At 46.4% G+C, this 18394-nt stretch overlaps 1 protein-coding gene across 1 annotated transcript in view; it reads left to right on the forward strand.

Moving 5' to 3' along the window:
* Positions 1-201: 201 nt before the first annotated feature.
* ntng1a (netrin g1a) overlaps positions 202-18394 on the forward strand; it is a gene marked incomplete at both ends in the record, with an annotated part of 80659 nt that continues 62466 nt past the window's right edge. Inside the window, one exon of the mRNA XM_079181766.1 lies at positions 202-453. Coding sequence (XP_079037892.1) covers positions 202-453 — 252 coding nt within the window. The remainder of the gene's footprint in view (positions 454-18394) is intronic.

An 18394-nucleotide genomic window follows, 5' to 3' on the forward strand; every position in this document is an offset into this window, starting at 1 on the left:
AAGGGACAAAAATAGCACCAAATAACAACAAGACACTTCTGCACCGACTCTCACTCCACCTGAGGGGAGTTTGGCATGCCTCCTCACTCCAGTTGAGTGAGTTGGAATAAGTGGAAGTAGTAGAGGGACCCCTCGTTAGTAAGCCCCCTCAGAAGGAGACACAGGAGAGAGAGAGAGGAAGCCGAGAGAGGACCACCAGCCATGCGTTTTCATTTTGCCATTTTGACGCTGCAGGCGCTGTGGACCGGCGTCTGCCAGGCGGCCATGCAGCACTACCCGGCAGCGTGGGGCCACTACGATGTGTGCAAGTCCCAGATTTACTCGGACGAAGGCTTAACCTGGGACTACATGGCCTGTCAGCCGGAGGCGGCCGACATGACCCAGTACCTGAAGGTTACTCTGGATCCCCCCAACATCACCTGTGGAGACCCTCCGGAGACGTACTGTGCCCTGGTGAGTACATGCAAACAGTGAAGAAACACAGTCTTTCGTTTTCAAAATTCTACACACACGCAGACACAAACACCGAGGCAGCTGTGTTATCTGTGCCTGCGTATCGCGCATCTTCTCGGCTTGTTCGGACCCCACAGCCGTGACAGACACTCTCAAAGCCTGTGTGACTCAGATACGTCGCCGGGCCCCAAGAAATACAGGCTCGTGCCCATTGACGTCACCTTCTGCTGTTTGGAAAAGCTGCTTCTGGGAGTGCGCCGCAAAACACTGTCTCGTGTGCCGTTCACTTGCAGAAAACTCTGTGACTCAACCGACGAACAACACACACACACACACATCTCGCTCCCCACACACACACACACACACACATCAGAGTCACATGAAAAAAGACGGTTCCCTCGTTCGTTTTGATTCCGGCAGAGTTGGATGAGTGGGTGGCCTAAAAATTCAAACTATCTCTGGGTGAAACAGTGCACAGGTGGACTAAAAATACAACAGCGTGTGTACAGTATGAGAAGTTAAGTGGAGCGCTATTTTAAGTCCCAGTACTTTGTGCTTTTGTTTTTCTCACATTAGCAACACTTTTGCACGCGACTCAAACACAGCGGCCCCAGCTTTCACTAATATTCTCATTTTTCACCCTTTAAATGATTATAGATAAAGTAGCAGGAGAGTCTTGTGCCTCTTGGGGAAGATGGTGAACGTGGCAAACGCTGTACCTGCGTGTTTGCATGCAGACGTTAGCATTTAGCTCAAAGCAGCCTCACAGAGCCGTTACCACGGCCGGACACCCGTAGTCCTGGTCCCAGAGGGGTCGTTGCGGCGCTGAACAAATCTGCTGTAATCGACTTGTTGATGAAGGGTTCCACATTGTGCACACTAGGTTAATCGGGATTACTCAGAAGTGATATTCTGTGGGACGAGAGGGATTTCATATGCAAACAGCACTATAAAAAGCAGCGATCGGCTGATTGCTTTACCCTTTGAAGTTCATGTGGCGCTGTTGATTCCGCAAATTACATCGCAATCATGGAAATCACAAATTCCTGGCGGAGCTGATAATAAAATGAGCAAAAAGATGCATATTAGGTCAAGTATCTAATTAGCAGACCGCCCTCCTCCTTATTCCGGAGTGCTTTTCACTTTGAAACTCACAGCTGGTCGCCTCAGATTAACGCTAAATGATGAATCCATTGTGGGCCGGGCGCGTGTTACCAAGTCATCAAAGATTCTCTCAGAACAAATGCGCTCCTCAACGGCTTCAAGAGCCCTTTAGATAAATAGCGAGATGTTCCAGGAAAAAAGTAGTGACTGGAGCAGTATAAATAGACGGTCTCCATCAGCTGAGAGGAGGCACAGAGGAGCTAGACAGGGATTAACAAAATACAGATGACAAACACAGCGAGAGAATGATCAAGAGAGAGAGAGCGACACGGAGCGAACATGGGGGAGACAGAGACCCAGAGGACTGTGTGTGCAAAGCACACGGTGACTGAAGTCCTAATATCTCCTGCGTGGGGCGGCATGGAGCCTCTGAAATGTGAATAATTCAGCGTGTTTTGTAGCTAATGTGTTTTATTCATAGGACACATTATTCAGCCCGACATCTCTCAGGCACATTTGAGAAAAACGCTGAGTCCCGTGATCGAACAAGGTTGGTCGAAGGCAAAGGAGGTTGGGTGGGATGAGGGGGGGTCAAAACGGGGTCACCTTCAGTTCATCCTCCGGGTGGCTCTGTGACCTCCGATTGATCCTCATTTGACCCTGAGGCGTGTCTGGTATTTCCTGTGGATGAATGCTGGATGAGCAGCAGACCGTCCGTGTCTGACGCTTCGGTGGAGCCGTGCTATTTGTGGACGCACAGTTGAAACCGAGTTTATCATTACTGTATTATTGCCAGCCTTTTAACAGTCTGATGAGCGCTTATTGAATTAGTGGGAGATTGCGCCGCGCTGTCGCCCTCGTGTCTCCGGCAGTCAATGTGATACGAGTGCTTCAATTAAACAGGCGTGGTTTGCTCCCACATAACCGTTTCCTCTCTCCGCTGTAGCTATACTGTAATCACACACACATGAGGGAAACATGACCCCTGCCGCTTGCCATAGAGCCCAATTCTCTGCAATCGGTTTCTGTTTACTTCAGGCAGTAACGTGGCTCCGAATCAACTTCAGAACAATTATCATTGATATTCCAGCTCTGGCTGCCAATGCGCCGCTTCAGTGCCAATAGTGGTTTGTATCGTAAGTCAGATCATTGCAGATTCGGGGCAATTATCATTAGGCCGCGTTATCGGAGAATTTCATCTCTCTGGTAATTGATTCTGCGCTCACAGAGGCGGGTGTACTTTAAAGGCCTGCGAAAAGACTGCTTCCTGGAGAGCTGAAGGTAACGGACACCAAAGCCTGACGAAAGGAGAGAGAGAGAGAGAGAGAGAGAGAGAGAGAGAGAGAGAGAGAGAGAGAGAGAGAGAGAGAGAGAGAGAGAGAGAGAGAGAGAGAGAGAGACGCAGCTGGAGGGTGTGGTGCTTATTGAGCGAGCATGGTTACCTCAGGTGGCAGCCTTCATCCCCCAAACACACACACACACACACACACACACACACACACACACACACACCACTCTCCCCAGCGAAGGCTTTTTATTCTGCTTCTAGCTCGGTGACCTTTTCGATAGCAATAAGCTGGCATTCACTGAACTCTGGCACACAAATCTGCCATCATATGAGATTTCACTGTCCCCTCCAGTTTGACTCAGGCTGGCCTTTAAAAGCCCGGACAGGTCGCAGAGCCTCCACCAGTCCATGATTGACTTTGTGGCGGATTTAGGGCGAAAAAAAGCTTTGACTTCATACAAATAAATGTGTACATGTTGCAGAAGAAGCTCATTTGACAACTCTATGATTATTGCATATTCTCAAAACCTCCATACTTAAAAAGTGACAAAGTAGTAAATGCAAGTACTTGTGTTACATTTAGACAAGTCAGTGCTAGCGAGTACAGAGAACTAGCTGAGCTTTCCTCATTTCAAGCTCCTGTACCACATATATATAGAAGGACTCCTATATAGAAGGATATTTAGAACTGAACTAACGTCCACGTCCAGTTATTCCAACACTCCAACACACAATTTATCAAGCAGCATAACCTTGCATGTGTTGTTTTTTTGGATGCGTATGGCATTAAACATAAAAGAAGAACCTTTCTAGGTGCAGCTCTATAATTCATACTGTGTCGATGTCTTTATGCATACATGGGATGCACTGTATGCCTCTATTTGTGCCATCAATTTACAACCAGGAAACGCTGATGAATGCTGAAACCTGAGTCCCGGCAGGCCGGCGCATTTCATAACCAATCAAATCTAAATTAGGAAAGGAAGGAGATTATTAAAAAGGCGGTGCAGCGTGTGGCTTCTCTTTTGTAGCCCTGATGAAAGGTCATTAAATCTGTGCCGTGATAAGAGAAGGTAGCTCACAAATACTGTCTTAAGCCTTATTCGCACACGGCTAGCATTACCAACCACATGTGATTTAGGAAGTACCCCCCACACGTCTGTGCTTTGTATGATATAGCACGATACGTTCTTCATATTTGAATACAATTTTACTATATGGACCTATTTATATTTATATAATACTCACAAGACCTCTTGCTGTGAATGCTAACGGATCTCCATGCTTTGGAACTGAGATGAACCTCGTGAATTTGCACCTGCTGTCAAAACGTTCATTTCCATGTGCGGAGAAAACAAAAACCCCTGCAATAATAATAAAATCATACAAACCCAAATCACCAAACTGCTGATTGGCACAGGACTAATATTATCATTTGTACTCTGTGTTTGAGCGAAATATGGTAGTTAACAAATTATGGACATGGCAGATTTGCGCAGGATTAAGATCACAGATGATGTCCGCAATTATTGAAAAGTACTAGAGGTCCCTGGGTAATACGAGCAGTTTGTGTGAATAGTCGTTCTACGGATGATGGGAATGTTCTGTATGCTGATACAGTGTAGTACGGTGAATGGATGGTGCAGTCTCACTGTGAGCTAAATAAAATACGAAGTATTGCAGGAAGTCATAGAAACAGTAAATCGACAGAGCAAGTTATTTAGATTTCTTTTGTTTTAGTGCCGACTGTTATTTGAGAATAACAGGTGCTTTTTTATTGTTACGCGGCTAATTTTAGCCCCGTGTTTTGTCAGTTGAACTGTTAATTCATCAACGTTGACGGACAAAACACACAGTTGTTTTAAGGGGTGTAGTTTTGTCAGGGAACTGTCAGAAAGGTTTAACATTCAGCGGTGAAGATCAGATGTGAGCTGTGTTTTTTGTGCTTTACCCTGTGCTGCTAATCATCTGCTAATTTAGTTATAGTGAAACCTGGTGTGCATCATTAGAATCCCTCCAGCTGTGACGGGGCAACTTCAAGTGAAGGAACGGGAAAACAATAGATGACGCTATTCAATCAGGTGCACACCTGTGTCCTCTTGTGTGTGCTTATAACTAACTTTAGATGTCAGACATGTTTAAGTAGATTCAGTCTTTGTTTTCTTTTTGTTATTTTACAGTTTTTTAAATACTACCTGCTTAACTCCCCCCTGCGCTCACCTGAGCAGATGGTACGTTCCAGTTTAAATCAGGCTGAGATGCTCACAGCACCTGGTTCCCTGTAGTGGGAGAGAAGGTTGGCTGACTCAGGAGGGTTTTGCCGTGTTTACACCAAACGCGGCGCGAATTGTTCGCGCAGTCATGTCTGGTTCATAACGTAGTCCAGAGGAGCTCCGTGAATTTTATCGAGCTGTATTCACTGTGTCCAGCCAGCCACACGTCGGCTGTTTACTACAGCTGTGTGAACACAAAATAAACAGATTTGGCTGTGATTTAACGGCAATAAACCGACAAAAAGGGACTCCGAAATAACTACGTAATGATGGCGATTTGTAAAAAGTCTGAATTAATGTTTAGTTAGTTCTCTCCGCAAGGTTTACACAAACACACACACACATTTATACACACAGTTTGGATGTCATTGATGTCAAGAGAAACATCTCAACGCTGATAGGCTATCGCGCCGCAGCGTCACGCCATCTTTTTTGCCGAAGTTCAAAAATTTCAACTCAGGCGTTTGGGGCGTTTTGCCGATTCGAAGCAAATTCGCGCCCCGCCCCCGTTGTAACGCCACACTCCCAGACGCTGAGAAACGAGTGCGCTGTCGTCAGCAATATGCTTCATTCCATATTGTAACAGTCGGGTTCAAGGGTTGTTAGAGAAAGGAGAGCGTGAGAGGGAAGAGACGGTGGCTTTTTCACGGGGCTCCTGTGTTGTCCGTGACATCCGGTCTCATAAACCTGTTTGGCTGTTGAGAAGGCGAAACTGCACAAAAGGTGGCTCTTCAGACCTTCTGATCGACTTTAATAAAGGTCAGAGTCACTTTGCACGAGTGTCAGGCACCGTCTGAATTTTTATCATTCATTTGTTTATTCCTCCAACCAGCCGCTCGTTCTTCCACGTCTTCAGGCGCCGACACAGGCTTGTTGTCAGCCGGGCCAAACCAAAATCAAGTAACTAAGAGGGTGAGGTTTATTTTCTATGCCGTTAATATCCTCATCATTATCATTAACAGCAGCGTTGTCATGTTTAACACAACCACCACGTCACTGCTGTGTGACCTATTGTGGTTTTAAGCAGGAATGGAAATGAGCGAGTGTTGTTTTAAAAAGTGCAAACAGGAGGAAATGTTGACTTCCAGGGAAGGAAAGTTTGCAGAAGAAAAGTTTGAACGCAGACAACATCAGGTGTCGCTGTGATGTTGTGTGAGTGAGCGTGTGACTCGTCTATCTGGGCTCCATCAAGGCGCTCAGTGTTGCCTCGCCGTTTACGCTGCCATAACAAGATAACGGGGGGGCCTCCTTGACTCCAGCTTCCCACAGGCTTCTCTGTTGACTTTCTTTTTTTTTGTCAAAGTTTGGAGCAAAACATTTCCTCGTTTGCCTTAAAGTTTGGAGAGGAAAACTTGGGAGATGCTGAAGAATGGAAAATCTTTTTAGCCCCCCGGTTCTTTTTGTATATGTTAGACGGTGAAAGTGGGACCTGAAGAAAATATCCTCTCACACGTATGACAATGACGTCAATAGGAGAAAAGGCTACCGTTTCATTTTTGGGAAACGAAAACATTACATCTCACTTTCCTTCCGCTTTGGTTTCCAGATACTGACATGATGAATTCCCAGAAAATGAGTATTGAATATAAGTCAAGGGGAGGAATGATCTCCCATAGCTCAGATTCAGCCTCTGAATATCTTAAAGGCTCTCCCTATTGACTGCAAGTCACCCAGAAATATCACATTGTGTCATTGTTAAACGCTCACTGCGCTCACTGGGACCCGTGCATAATGTGAACCACGGATATGGGCCTTCACAGTCTGAATTCTTCTTTCTCTCGCTCATGTATTTTATTTGATAAAGGCGTTCTTTTTTACTCCTCTTCTCTTCAATTGCTCTCTGTGCTTCAAATCCCTCTCGCGGTAATGGGGGAGGCTTTTTGTAGCATTTCACAGCTCATCACTCATGTAAAATGAAGGTGTGGAACCCCCTCCGTCCTCCCCCTGTACTCCTTCCTCCGCCCCCCTGTGCACGAGGCTGTGGCTGCTGGAGAGATCCGTTGACTTTTAATTGCTCTCTGAACCTCTGGGGTGGATTTCCCCTCAGAGCTCACTTGCCGAGAACACTGGTTTTCACAATACCCCGGGCACACACACACACACACACACACACACACAGGCCAATACAGACAAGCTTACAGAGCCCAAAAGCACGACATACGGCGGCGTTCATATTTAGAGGCACTCATGTTTTCATTTATTTGTGTTGGGGGGGCTTTTAATGTTAATTGCAGCAGATAAGTGGGAGTGTTGTGAATGGAGCAATCCCAGTGATCCCATCTCTCATTTTAATCCATGGTGGGTGGCGGCAGACGCTCTGCCTCCACTACTCAGCATTTCAAAGCAGCAGGGCCTCCTGTCCTTTATCAGCACAATAAAGCCAGTGACTGGTGTTTATGCGGCATGCGTGTGTGTGTGTGTGTGTGTGTGCGCGTGTGTGTGTGTGCCTCTGCCTGTTTCTATTTGCGTCCGTATCTACATCCACACTACGGGCTTTCATGAATTCTGAACTGCAGCTCACACCTCACTGTTTTAGATGACTGTTCACATCTATTTTAGGATGTAACCTACTGTATATGCATGTGGAAAAGAGCAAAAGGATTTCTCTGAATAACTACACAGGCTTTCAAAATTCTGCCTGAATCTGTGTTTGCTTTCTTGAAACCTTCGGGTTCAGCCGGTCTGCGTCGCTGCTGTTATACCCGTGTCATGATAGTTGTCTCCGGTGAGCAACGTATAGGCCGCATGGCCGTGGGATCGGTTTTGTATGACGCATCCATGTCATCCTCGGATGTGAACAATTACAGCTTTTTGTCAGACGTTTTTTTGGAAATCATCAGGACTGTGTCAGAGGGAAGGGAAACATTTGCACTCCCACTCTTTCTTTATGAAAGGTGGTGTTGATTCTGCAGCTCAGGCTACATCCGCACGGCAACGTTTTAGTTTTAAAACAGCATTCTGAAACCAAAAAAGGTGAGCGTTTCAGCGCCGTTTAAGAAATAACCTCCACACCACCGCGCCTGAAAAACGCATTTGACACGAGCATTCATGAGCATTCATCCGTTCTAAAACACAGCAGAAGTGTGGACGCGAGGCGGAAAGCCAGTAAAAGATCTGAGTTTTCAAACAGTGTGGATGTATAGCCTCAGAGAACTACTGCATCACGTCTTCATGTCAAAACCGTGTGCAGAGGAAGAGAAAACCTGCCGAGGAAACATCAAAGGATGGACTGTTCTAAAGTCAAAATGGGGAATGACCCGACGCTAAGCACTACATTTGTTGTTGTTGGCCCAAAGCATTATGCGTGCCGATTTAAATAAGTAAATGGGAATAAAGTGGAAGCCCCTTTCAGGGAAGTTTAATGTTCGGTCTCTTGAGGAGCGTTCCTCTCCTCTCAGACAGCTTTCAGGCCGATTCTGTCGTCCTCTTGGTTTGAGAGGAATGTGAGGCGGTGCTCTTCACCCTGACAGGCTCTGAAGAAGACTCCTGGATTACCTTGACTGACAGCTCCCAAACCCAGGGATCTGTTGTGTCTGCCCCGCACCAAGCACGGGGCAAAACTCTGAATCAATAGCAAACGCTATCAGTGATGGAAATTGAGCGCTGAATCTGAACGCTGAGTACCCCCTCGTGAGCGGCACAAGAGCATTTTCCCCGCTGCTCGTCTCAGGTATTTTATTCTCTCCCTGACAGACACGAGCACAGCTGCAGCTGAGAGAAGGTGTAAAGTTTGTCGGGACGTGCACCTTTTTTTTTCTTATCCGGAGCTTCAAAAATAGAACTCGGGGAGATGAGAGGCCACAGATGGAATTGTCTTCAAAGTACAGATTCAGCAGTCTTTTAAAGTGATATTACACTCTCGTAGAACATTTCCATGTTGCCTGTGCGCTCAGCTTGATCTGACGCTGGGAAGTAATTTGACATTCCGCCGCCGTGTATCACTGCGAATGACTGCTCATTGACAGACGCAAACAGGCTGGATTACTGGCTGAAAAAGACAGCAGACAACAAAACGTGTAAAATAAAGTGACGTTTCTGCTCGAAAACTCTCCCATCAAACCCATACGGGGATAAACGGAATGTTAAGGACAATCGCTGAGATTTTTAGCCATCCGAACACTATTTTTAGCTCCTCTGTGCACCGTTCTGCACATGGCTGAGTTGCTTTTTGTGAGCTAGCGTCTGCTCAGCAGAGGGAAGCGGACCGGTCAGCGCACAAGACGAAGGCCTGGAAAATGTGCTTGCTTAATTAAAGGAGGGAGTGCAGCTATTTACACCTCAGTCTGACATAAATCTGCGGTTATCGCACTGGCGAGACGGTCCTCTCCCCAATTTAGGAAGTACCCCGAGAGCTTCTCCTTAATAAGCGTTCCTCCTGATTAAGCCAAGGCAGGAGTTACAGTCTCTTTCTGTGGGAGAGAAAAGGAGAGGAGAATTTAACTAGAGGGGAAGTAGTTAGCAAAGGGCCGTCATGGATATTGAGATTGTTAGCATTTTATTAACCCCAGTCAGTCAGGACAGAAGGAGCAATTGGTAAATTGGGTGTAGACTTGCAGTGTCTGCAGGACTTCGGCCTAAGGGTGCCGGGATATATAGACACTTGGCATTTCAACCCTCTCTCCATCTTCCCAAGCCGTGCACTCAGGCAATACCGTCTGCCTCAGTCCATTACTCCCCTAATTAGCAAGTTGTTTTATTTCCTGTGGCTGCTAAACTAGTTTCGGTCATTCCTTTTCTTTTTTTCTCCGCCTGGAACAAGAGGAGGTGCAGTGAAAACATCCCCCACACAAGGTGCCAGGCACGTGTCAGAGGAGTATCATGTGACGACGGGGTGCAAACGGTAATCTGTTCATTATGTTCGTGGGGACAGCGAGCGATTGAGAGGCTTGGCGTGGAAATGCATTTCCACATCCCCCTCTGTCTGCACATCAGAGGCTCCAAATGAAATGATTTAGTCGGAGGTGCCAGGCATTAGCTGTTACTCCGGGACGACACAATGTTGTCACGTTGAAGGCTCTCTTTCAACGCTTCAGACTATTCCCCCCCCGCCGTAAACACGAGGGAGATACAGCCAAGCTGCAGACACTGTGGCAGGGAGCGTTGGCGTTTGATAGGAGTCTGCTACCCTCCTCCCCCCCCACCCTCGCCTGAATTCCCTCGGATCTCATCAAGGGGCTTTCTTCTACACGTATTATTAGCTGGCTTGCTTCCTTGCCATCACCCTTTCTGCTTTAGAGAACGTGAGAGCAACACTGAGAAGCAGACAATGACACATCAGTTCAGTGATATGAATACCTGGTTGTATATGCTTGATAGATTCTTCTTTGATGTGCCCTTCTTTAGAAAGTGATGTGCTCATATCTCACCTCTCAGAGTTTTTCCATTTCTGCTTTGCACTCTTGACAGTGACTGTATGCGAACACTAACTTTATGCCGTGTGTGGTGACGTGTCTGAGTTTATCTCCATCATCATTTCATGCCACTTTTAGGGGGCCGATCACACCGAGACGCGTCACATCAGGCGGCGCGGCCGCTTCAAAAACAACCAGGCGATCGAATGTAAATGGATTCAATGCGGACATTGAAAAAAGATACACTCAATCGTAATAAAAAAAAACGTCTGAAAAACACGGCACAGGGCGCAAGAGAGGAGCGCACGCCAAAGGCTAAAGGCTGCACAGATGGAATTCATACCACTGCTGCCGTACATTTAGGTGAGCCAGTTCCAAGGCTCTGGTGTTATCAAAGCTCCTGGACTGACAAGGCATACTGGAACACTTAATGGAATGGAGCCATTGTTAATAACCTTACTTCCACCTGTGCTTTCCGTTGCTTTAACAAGCTAAAAATGCTGTGCTGTGAAAGGGTCTGTGATTATAGACCTAAGCTGTGGTAATCATGTACGATTATTGTATTTCCTGTTTGTGCTGCTAATGTATTTTGAATCACGTGTGACATCACTGGTGTCCCTCTGAGGTCAGGCGTGTATATCAACAGTGCTTCTCACAATACATACCGGCTTTAAAGAAGAAGAAAAAAGGGGGCAAGTGCACTTTGGCTGTCAGTAATTCTGCACTCATTTTCAGCAATTTGCTTTAGTCCCAGCTGAATAAAACACGTCCTGCTAATAATCCTAATTGGCTCCACTAATGTCCCCCCCCCCCACTTTAAATATTCCCTCAGGTGTGCAATTGAGGTTGGAACCCATTCAGCCCTGCCACTGCCTCCCTGCTGCCTGTCTGACTGATGGCCACTATAGAGGGTGAAACGCGTGTTACTGTTCCCCATCGTACTAGTTAGATATTTGGTACTCATGCAGGGTTTGAAAGTTGTCCATTTCAACCAGTTCTTCTACTTACCGCTGTGGCTTTTAGCCTTTCATAAACATTTCCACTGCAGTCAGAAAACACAGAGGGAGGCATGCAGCTGTATTAACGGGGCGGTCTAGCAGCAATCCAACAGCACCGTCAATTACATTTTATAACCACAATAACATAAAAATCCTATTTTCCCCATCTTTTTAGGGTGATGACATCATAAAATATGACGACAGACATTAAAATCCTCATTCAAAAATGTAAAAAAAATACATTCTGCGTGTAGGTTAATTTACTGTAGATGGGTACCGCTGCTTCAGTAACACTTGCAGTGAACTGTGACGTTGTTCCCCATTTCTGCTTTCAGATTTTGTCTGGTCTTTATTTCCACATTTGGGATTGAGGTAATCCAAAAGTAGCAGAGAGAAATCAGACTGCATTACGTTCATGTGGGGATATTTGGATTAGGTTACTGATTTCAATTTTTTTGAACAGGTAATTAGTTAAAAGTTTAAAGCAACCCCTCCCACCCCGTCTATGAGTTTACAAAGAGGAAGCACAGCCAGATTTAGATCAACAACACCAAGAGAAAACCACCACATTTCCTTCTCTCACCCTGCTATAACAGAGCAGAACCTGGCTCCAGCCCCCTGAATCATTGCTACTGACTCTTTTGAACCGACGGAAGTGCTTTTGGGGAACAGATCACAGGAGCCAACGTGTGTCTATATGTGTGTTGGTGTGTGTGACTGTGTGACTGTGTGACTGTGTCTCGCTGCGTATCCGGGTGCCATGTGGCACCGAGCGACTCGGCTTTGCTCTGCCAAGAGATAAGAACACAGGGTAAGCCGCTTGCTGCGCCAGCCTACTGGATTTCACCTCCGAATCGTCTTTGTTGGAAGTTGTAGGGCTGCTCTATTTCTAAAGTGACGAGTCTTTGCCGAGCGCCATATTGACTTTATGTGCTGTACGTGCTCAATGTGAGAACACTATTTGAAATAGATTCTCAATGGCGACGCACATGAGAGGGAATAAAAAAGAAGTTAAATCCTGCAAGAGCTGGAAACCGAAACGCTCACTGAGGATAGTTTCACATGGTGATTAGGAATATGAGCATGTAATCGGCCGGTCTAATTGTTTCGATTATGTAAGCGCTCTAATCTTCAGCGCTATAATGTCGTAGCACCGCAGCGATTACGGGAGAGATGCCGTTTAATCCGCTGTGTTATTGAGGATCGGTGCACATTGGAATAAAGGCCGACTTGCTCCTGGAGTAAAGGTGTTAGACTGTGGTGCTCACTGGATGCACGTCTTGCAGAAGGTTCCTGCCAGTGAATATTGGCAGCAGTCAGCAAACAGGTCTGCATCAAGAGGGCAGAGCCTGCTGGGAAGTGTAGGCGGATGCTGGCATATGGCTGATGGAGCTTTTGCCTCGCCAGCGCTTACCCTTGTTAGGCTGCCTTTTTTAGCTTGTTTCCCGTGTACAGAACTGAGGCAATTCAATCTCTTAGTGGTAATTCAACGTCTTGTATTGACGGACAAAGAGGTCGGTGACCACACAGTGTCACGCCAGTGTGTGTGTGTGTGTGGCTCGGTAACTAAAGGTTGTGTGTTTGTGCTCTGGAGGAATTTTGTAAGGAATAACGTGAAATGCCATCAGTTAAGGACCACCTCTCTGGCTCTGAGCTCACCATGTCGGACCACCTAGCCATGATCAAAGACGTGGACGTCCCCCCCGTCCCAGAACCCAAACTCCACGATATCATGTCCGTCTGTCCCGCGTCCCTGCCCTCACCCTCTACAATGAAACCCTGTCCTCCTGCCTCAATCAGCTCGCCCCTCCTCAAAACCACCATTTGTCTCTTTCACCCACACGGCTCCTCGGTTCGCCCCTTAACTCCATCTGATGAAATCGCACAAATGCCAACTAAGAGCAGCTCTCTGAAGACAAACGGCCTCGCAGTACACGCCCTAAAAGAATACGCGGTAACACAGAGATGCTCTCAACACCACGCGGCCCTCGTCCGCTCCGGTTCCGCCAACTCTTTTTAGCCTCAACACACTTTTGTGTTTGCTGTACACACACTGTGTTGTCTTGGTAACGTGCATATCAAGGGTGAGATGACTAATTGGCTCCTGCAACGGTCTGACCTCTGTGTGTCAGTATCTGTGGTGGAAGAAGCACATTGTGAGACCACAAACAAATGGGCCTCTCGCACTTTGGTTCATTGTGCCGAGCTCATTATCACATTGCTTTAGCTCCCTCAGCCGGTCCTGGTAAAAAGCTGACTTAAGTCTTGAACAATCATTACTTCCTTCTTCACAATTTACAACGAAGGATTTCAAAAGTATTTTGTCGTGTTTCTTTAGTTTTTTTCAATATGGATATTTTAGGCATCCGATCCTGTCGTACTGTGACTTTCTGTTGGGAAGAATAACGTGAATGTCGTTCTGAAAAATCCTTCGTTAAGCTTAAAGCATTTGCTCACGGGCCCGGTAGTTCCCCTCTACCCCCCCGGAAGCAATTACGGTCGCCGTGAATCTGTGAACTCGCCCTGTACTGTACACCGAGCCAGTGTTTACCTTTCTTATATAATTGCTTGTGGCGTAGCGCCTGTTTTTCTGAGTCGTTAAGTTCTACTTTATGAATATTCAGCAGAGAAACTTTCACATAAAGGCCTGGTAGAAATAAAATGTATGTTTGAGTGACAGACACTAAACACCCCCCCCTCCTCCCCAAACCTTGTCTTTTCAAATCCCTTCTGGACACCGCCTGGCTGCCTCCAGCATAACAATTTAAATCCCACCTGATAATACCTCTTGTCACACTGACAGCTGTCTTCAAGTCGGCCGTGTTCCCTGTTTAGTTTGCTTTTCAAATTAGCAAGTGGATATTCTCACAATGGTCTTTGTTTTTCCCTTTTCTGGAAAATGAAAAATACACCCTCAGGGAACGCAACCAGGCAAAGAGCGAGTTTTGTTCTTGTTGCTAAAAATTGACGTGTGGTTTGATTTGACATTTTCTGCAGCTTGCTGCCACAATTATTGACGTTCTCAGTGTTTCACTTTGGATCTGTCGGGTGTGCTTTAGTTGTACACGGTACAAACAGCCTGCTGCTATACCTGAATTGAATCCATTTCATTAGAGAAGCTACAAAGCTTTCACTGTCATTCTGAACCACCACCCAGTGACTTTCTGGATTGCATGTGAATTGACGCCAGAAATACATTTTGGGCAAAAAATGGTGAATTTTTACGATGTCTAATTAGAAGCCTTACTTTGATTTAGGCCAGTGAGACAGGTGTCGTTCTGCATTCGCAAGCATCCCAAAAAAAACAAACAAACTTAAAAGTATTTGGAACCAAGTTGAGTTGTCGTCTCAGCATCTGTTCAGCATCAACATACTCAGAGGGAAGTAGAACACCTCGGCTGCATGTACAATTACATAACAATCATTAGGTTGAATTACACCGGCATTATGGCAATGATTTAGGCTTACTGTCGGCCATAAAACAGCGCGTAAGTAGAGCCTGCGGAGTAATCAGCTAATGTTCTGAAAGCAACACACAATAATATTTAATCGGCTGACAGAGCTGGAGGGCTGAGGCGTGCCAGCCCGTAATCACTCACTTCTTCGATTACCCCTCCCCCCCCCCTCCCCCACCTCACCCCCGACCACGTCTGCAGTATTTTAGTTGTAACAGCAGCTGTGACTTGTTCATGTGCACGGTGTGAAGGCTAACTGGGTGCACGCTACGCCGCCCTGTCCTGGTGGTGGTGACGAGTCGAGGCTGAGTTGAGGAGCGGACCGGCCTGAATTATTGAGATGCAGCCTGATCATCACACCCTTCCTCCTCTGGTTGAGACATCCTGCCGTGAGGAGATTTAGGTCTTTTTGCATCTCTTTCGTTCTTCTTGTTGTTGTTCAGAGTTTCTTAAAGAGCTATTAAACTGTACACAGTTTGTATTCAAATGCAGGCCTCACACGAGGAGGTTAGCTTCTCTTTCAGCAGACATTGAGGACGGTAGCCGTGCTTCACACATTCGTTTCTAAATAACCGTAGCAGTGCACTCAGCATCGAGCTCCTCTCTCCCTCTACCCTCTACGCTCTTTCCCACCTTTTATCTTCTATTTTTTTTTTCCTCCACATCTGAATTCCTCCAGAGCACAAACACGCAACCTTTAGTTACCTAGCTGAATAACTCACCACCTCTCGCTGGGGAACTAAGCCTTCGGAATCCAATCAGGTCGTCTCATCGACCCGTTTCAGATTGAAAGAGAAATGTGTTGAAGAATGCACTAATTACCTCCCGACATTCCACTGTATTGTATGTTTGTAAATGTGCCTTCATTGTGAACCTTACATATTTCAAGTTTTGTCGAACTGTGGTTTTTGTCGTGAGTATTTCACACAGAACGAGAATATTACGCATCGTCAAAGTGCCGTTTTTATTTTCCGGGAACAAGGTTTATCTGAGCTTTCGCACCAAGAATAAAGGCTTCAACCAATCACGTTGTGATCGGAATGAACGTATTCTAAACATACATTATAGTGTTATAGTGAACAACACGGAGGCTCTCTAGTCCGAACCAAGACAGCCAACTTTAGCACTCCTTTCAACCTTTGCTGAAAGCAGCGCGTATCAGATCCGCTCCCTCTGTTCTTACCTTTCACAATAAACGGCTCACATCATCATGCCGGTTCACCCGAAACTCCTTCGGCTCAGACTCCAGCGAGGACCAGCCCACCACGGACAGAGAGCAAAAGTATTCGCAAATTTGTGACGAGATACCGTTTGATGTGTCCACGCCCGTCTCTGTCTCCTTGATACGACCGTGACATTTTGTGTTTGTGTTCATGTGTCACGTGCCAAGTGCATAACATAGCTGTTTACCATGGACTTCAAGGCCTTTACACTAAATGGAAGATGGGCGATACACCACCTGTACACAGCAGCCTTTATTTCCCCCCCCCACATGAAAGTGCTCGGCGGCGTTTGAAGCCGTTCGAGTTCTTCTGCAGAAGCCCAGGCCCAAGGTCAATACACAACACACTTCCACCTCTAAGATTCTGCTCCTTTGTTCAACACAAGCTTCAGAAGAAGCTCCACAATGGGAGCTTACCAAACGCCCTCTGGCCTGAGACTGCAGAGTGCAAATCTCAGCTCGCCCCGTTGGTTAGCTTGCAGAGGTTCAGCCTGATGGCTTGTTTGTTTTCTCTGCCTTATTGGTTTAATTGTAAGAGAAAATATTCGATAAATGGAAATGCTGTGTAGCCAACTTGGAAAGCTTGGATTGTGTGACCATTTTGCCAGCACATTAACACAACTACACATTAAAAACAGTTGGTCGGACCTTCACCAGATGTATGGACTGTGTACTTGAAGGCGTTAACATTGACAGTGCTACTAGAGCTGAACTGTGCCACTTACAGTAGTGCCAGTAAACTGCCTGACAGCGAGTTAAGTTGACACTTACAGTTTCCAATTGTGTTAAACTTCCACACAGCACCACGGCTTGTTTTCAGGGGATTATTTATATTTAAGAGGTTTATTAATTCAGGTAGATTGGCTGTCATATCCCCATTAAGAAGTTAAAACTGGGAGGAGGTTTGGCAAGGCTTCTCTGTCTTACTGCCAACAGACTCTCTCCAAGGAGTTTAAGCCTCAGTGTGTGTGTGTGTGTGTGTGTGTGTGTGTGTGTGTCCGCCTGCAGCTCCACAGTGTAGAGTCAGTGAAACGAGACTGCTTTCACTGTGTGTCTCTGCACGTAGCCTATTGTGCTCAGTCTTTGTTTTGTGGATTAGTAGAGTAATATTACAACCCAACATTTTTTAGGGAATCGTCATTGAATGTCCATTTAGTAATCTTTTTTTATCTCTTATTGCTAAAAGACAAGAATGATTCAATAATACACATTTTGTAGTCTTAATAACTGGGAACCTGAGAAACAATTGTTGATGCACACACAAAAAAACTACAACAATGCTCTGGTGACGTACCAAGGAAGTCAGTGTCTGGGCAAGAGCACGAGTGAGGCCAGACACTGGTGTTGGGTCATGAAGGTAGTATACCATACTGTAATACTACTTTCACTAACAAGGACCACACACATAACTGTATGAGTTTCGAGAGGTTTATTGCGTAACGGAATGATTGTTGGATTAGGAAGCGGAAGAGGTAGAGGGTTGAAGGGATGTGGGGTAGGGGTAGCGGTAGAGGGATGTAGGGTAGGGGTAGAGGGATGAAGGGATGTAGGGTAGAGGGATGAAGGGATGTGGGGTAGGGGTAGAGGTAGAGGGATGTAGGGTAGGGATTAAGGTAAAGGGATGAAAAGGTGTAGGTTAGGGATAGAGGTAGAGGGATGAAGGGATGTGGGGTAGGGGTAGAGGTAGAGGGATGTGGGGTAGGGGTAGAGGTAGAGGGATGTGGGGTAGGGATTAAGGTAAAGGGATGAAAAGGTGTAGGTTAGGGATAGAGGTAGAGGGATGAAGGGATGTGGGGTAGGGGTAGAGGTAGAGGGATGTGGGGTAGGGATTAAGGTAAAGGGATGAAAAGGTGTAGGTTAGGGATAGAGGTAGAGGGATGAAGGGATGTGGGGTAGGGGTAGAGGTAGAGGGATGTGGGGTAGGGGTAGAGGTAGAGGGATGTAGGGTAGGGATTAAGGTAAAGGGATGAAAAGGTGTAGGTTAGGGATAGAGGTAGAGGGATGAAGGGATGTGGGGTAGGGGTAGAGGTAGAGGGATGTGGGGTAGGGGTAGAGGGATGAAGGGATGTAGGGTAGGGGTAGAGGGATGAAGGGATGTAGGGTAGAGGGATGAAGGGATGTAGGGTAGGGGTAGAGGTAAAGGGATGAAAAGGTGTAGGTTAGGGATAGAGGTAGAGGGATGAAGGGATGTGGGGTAGGGGTAGAGGTAGAGGGATGTGGGGTAGGGGTAGCGGTAGAGGGATGTAGGGT

Source organism: Pholis gunnellus, assembly GCF_910591455.1.
Source record: "Pholis gunnellus genome assembly, chromosome: 20".
NCBI classification, from domain to species: Eukaryota; Metazoa; Chordata; class Actinopteri; order Perciformes; family Pholidae; genus Pholis; species Pholis gunnellus.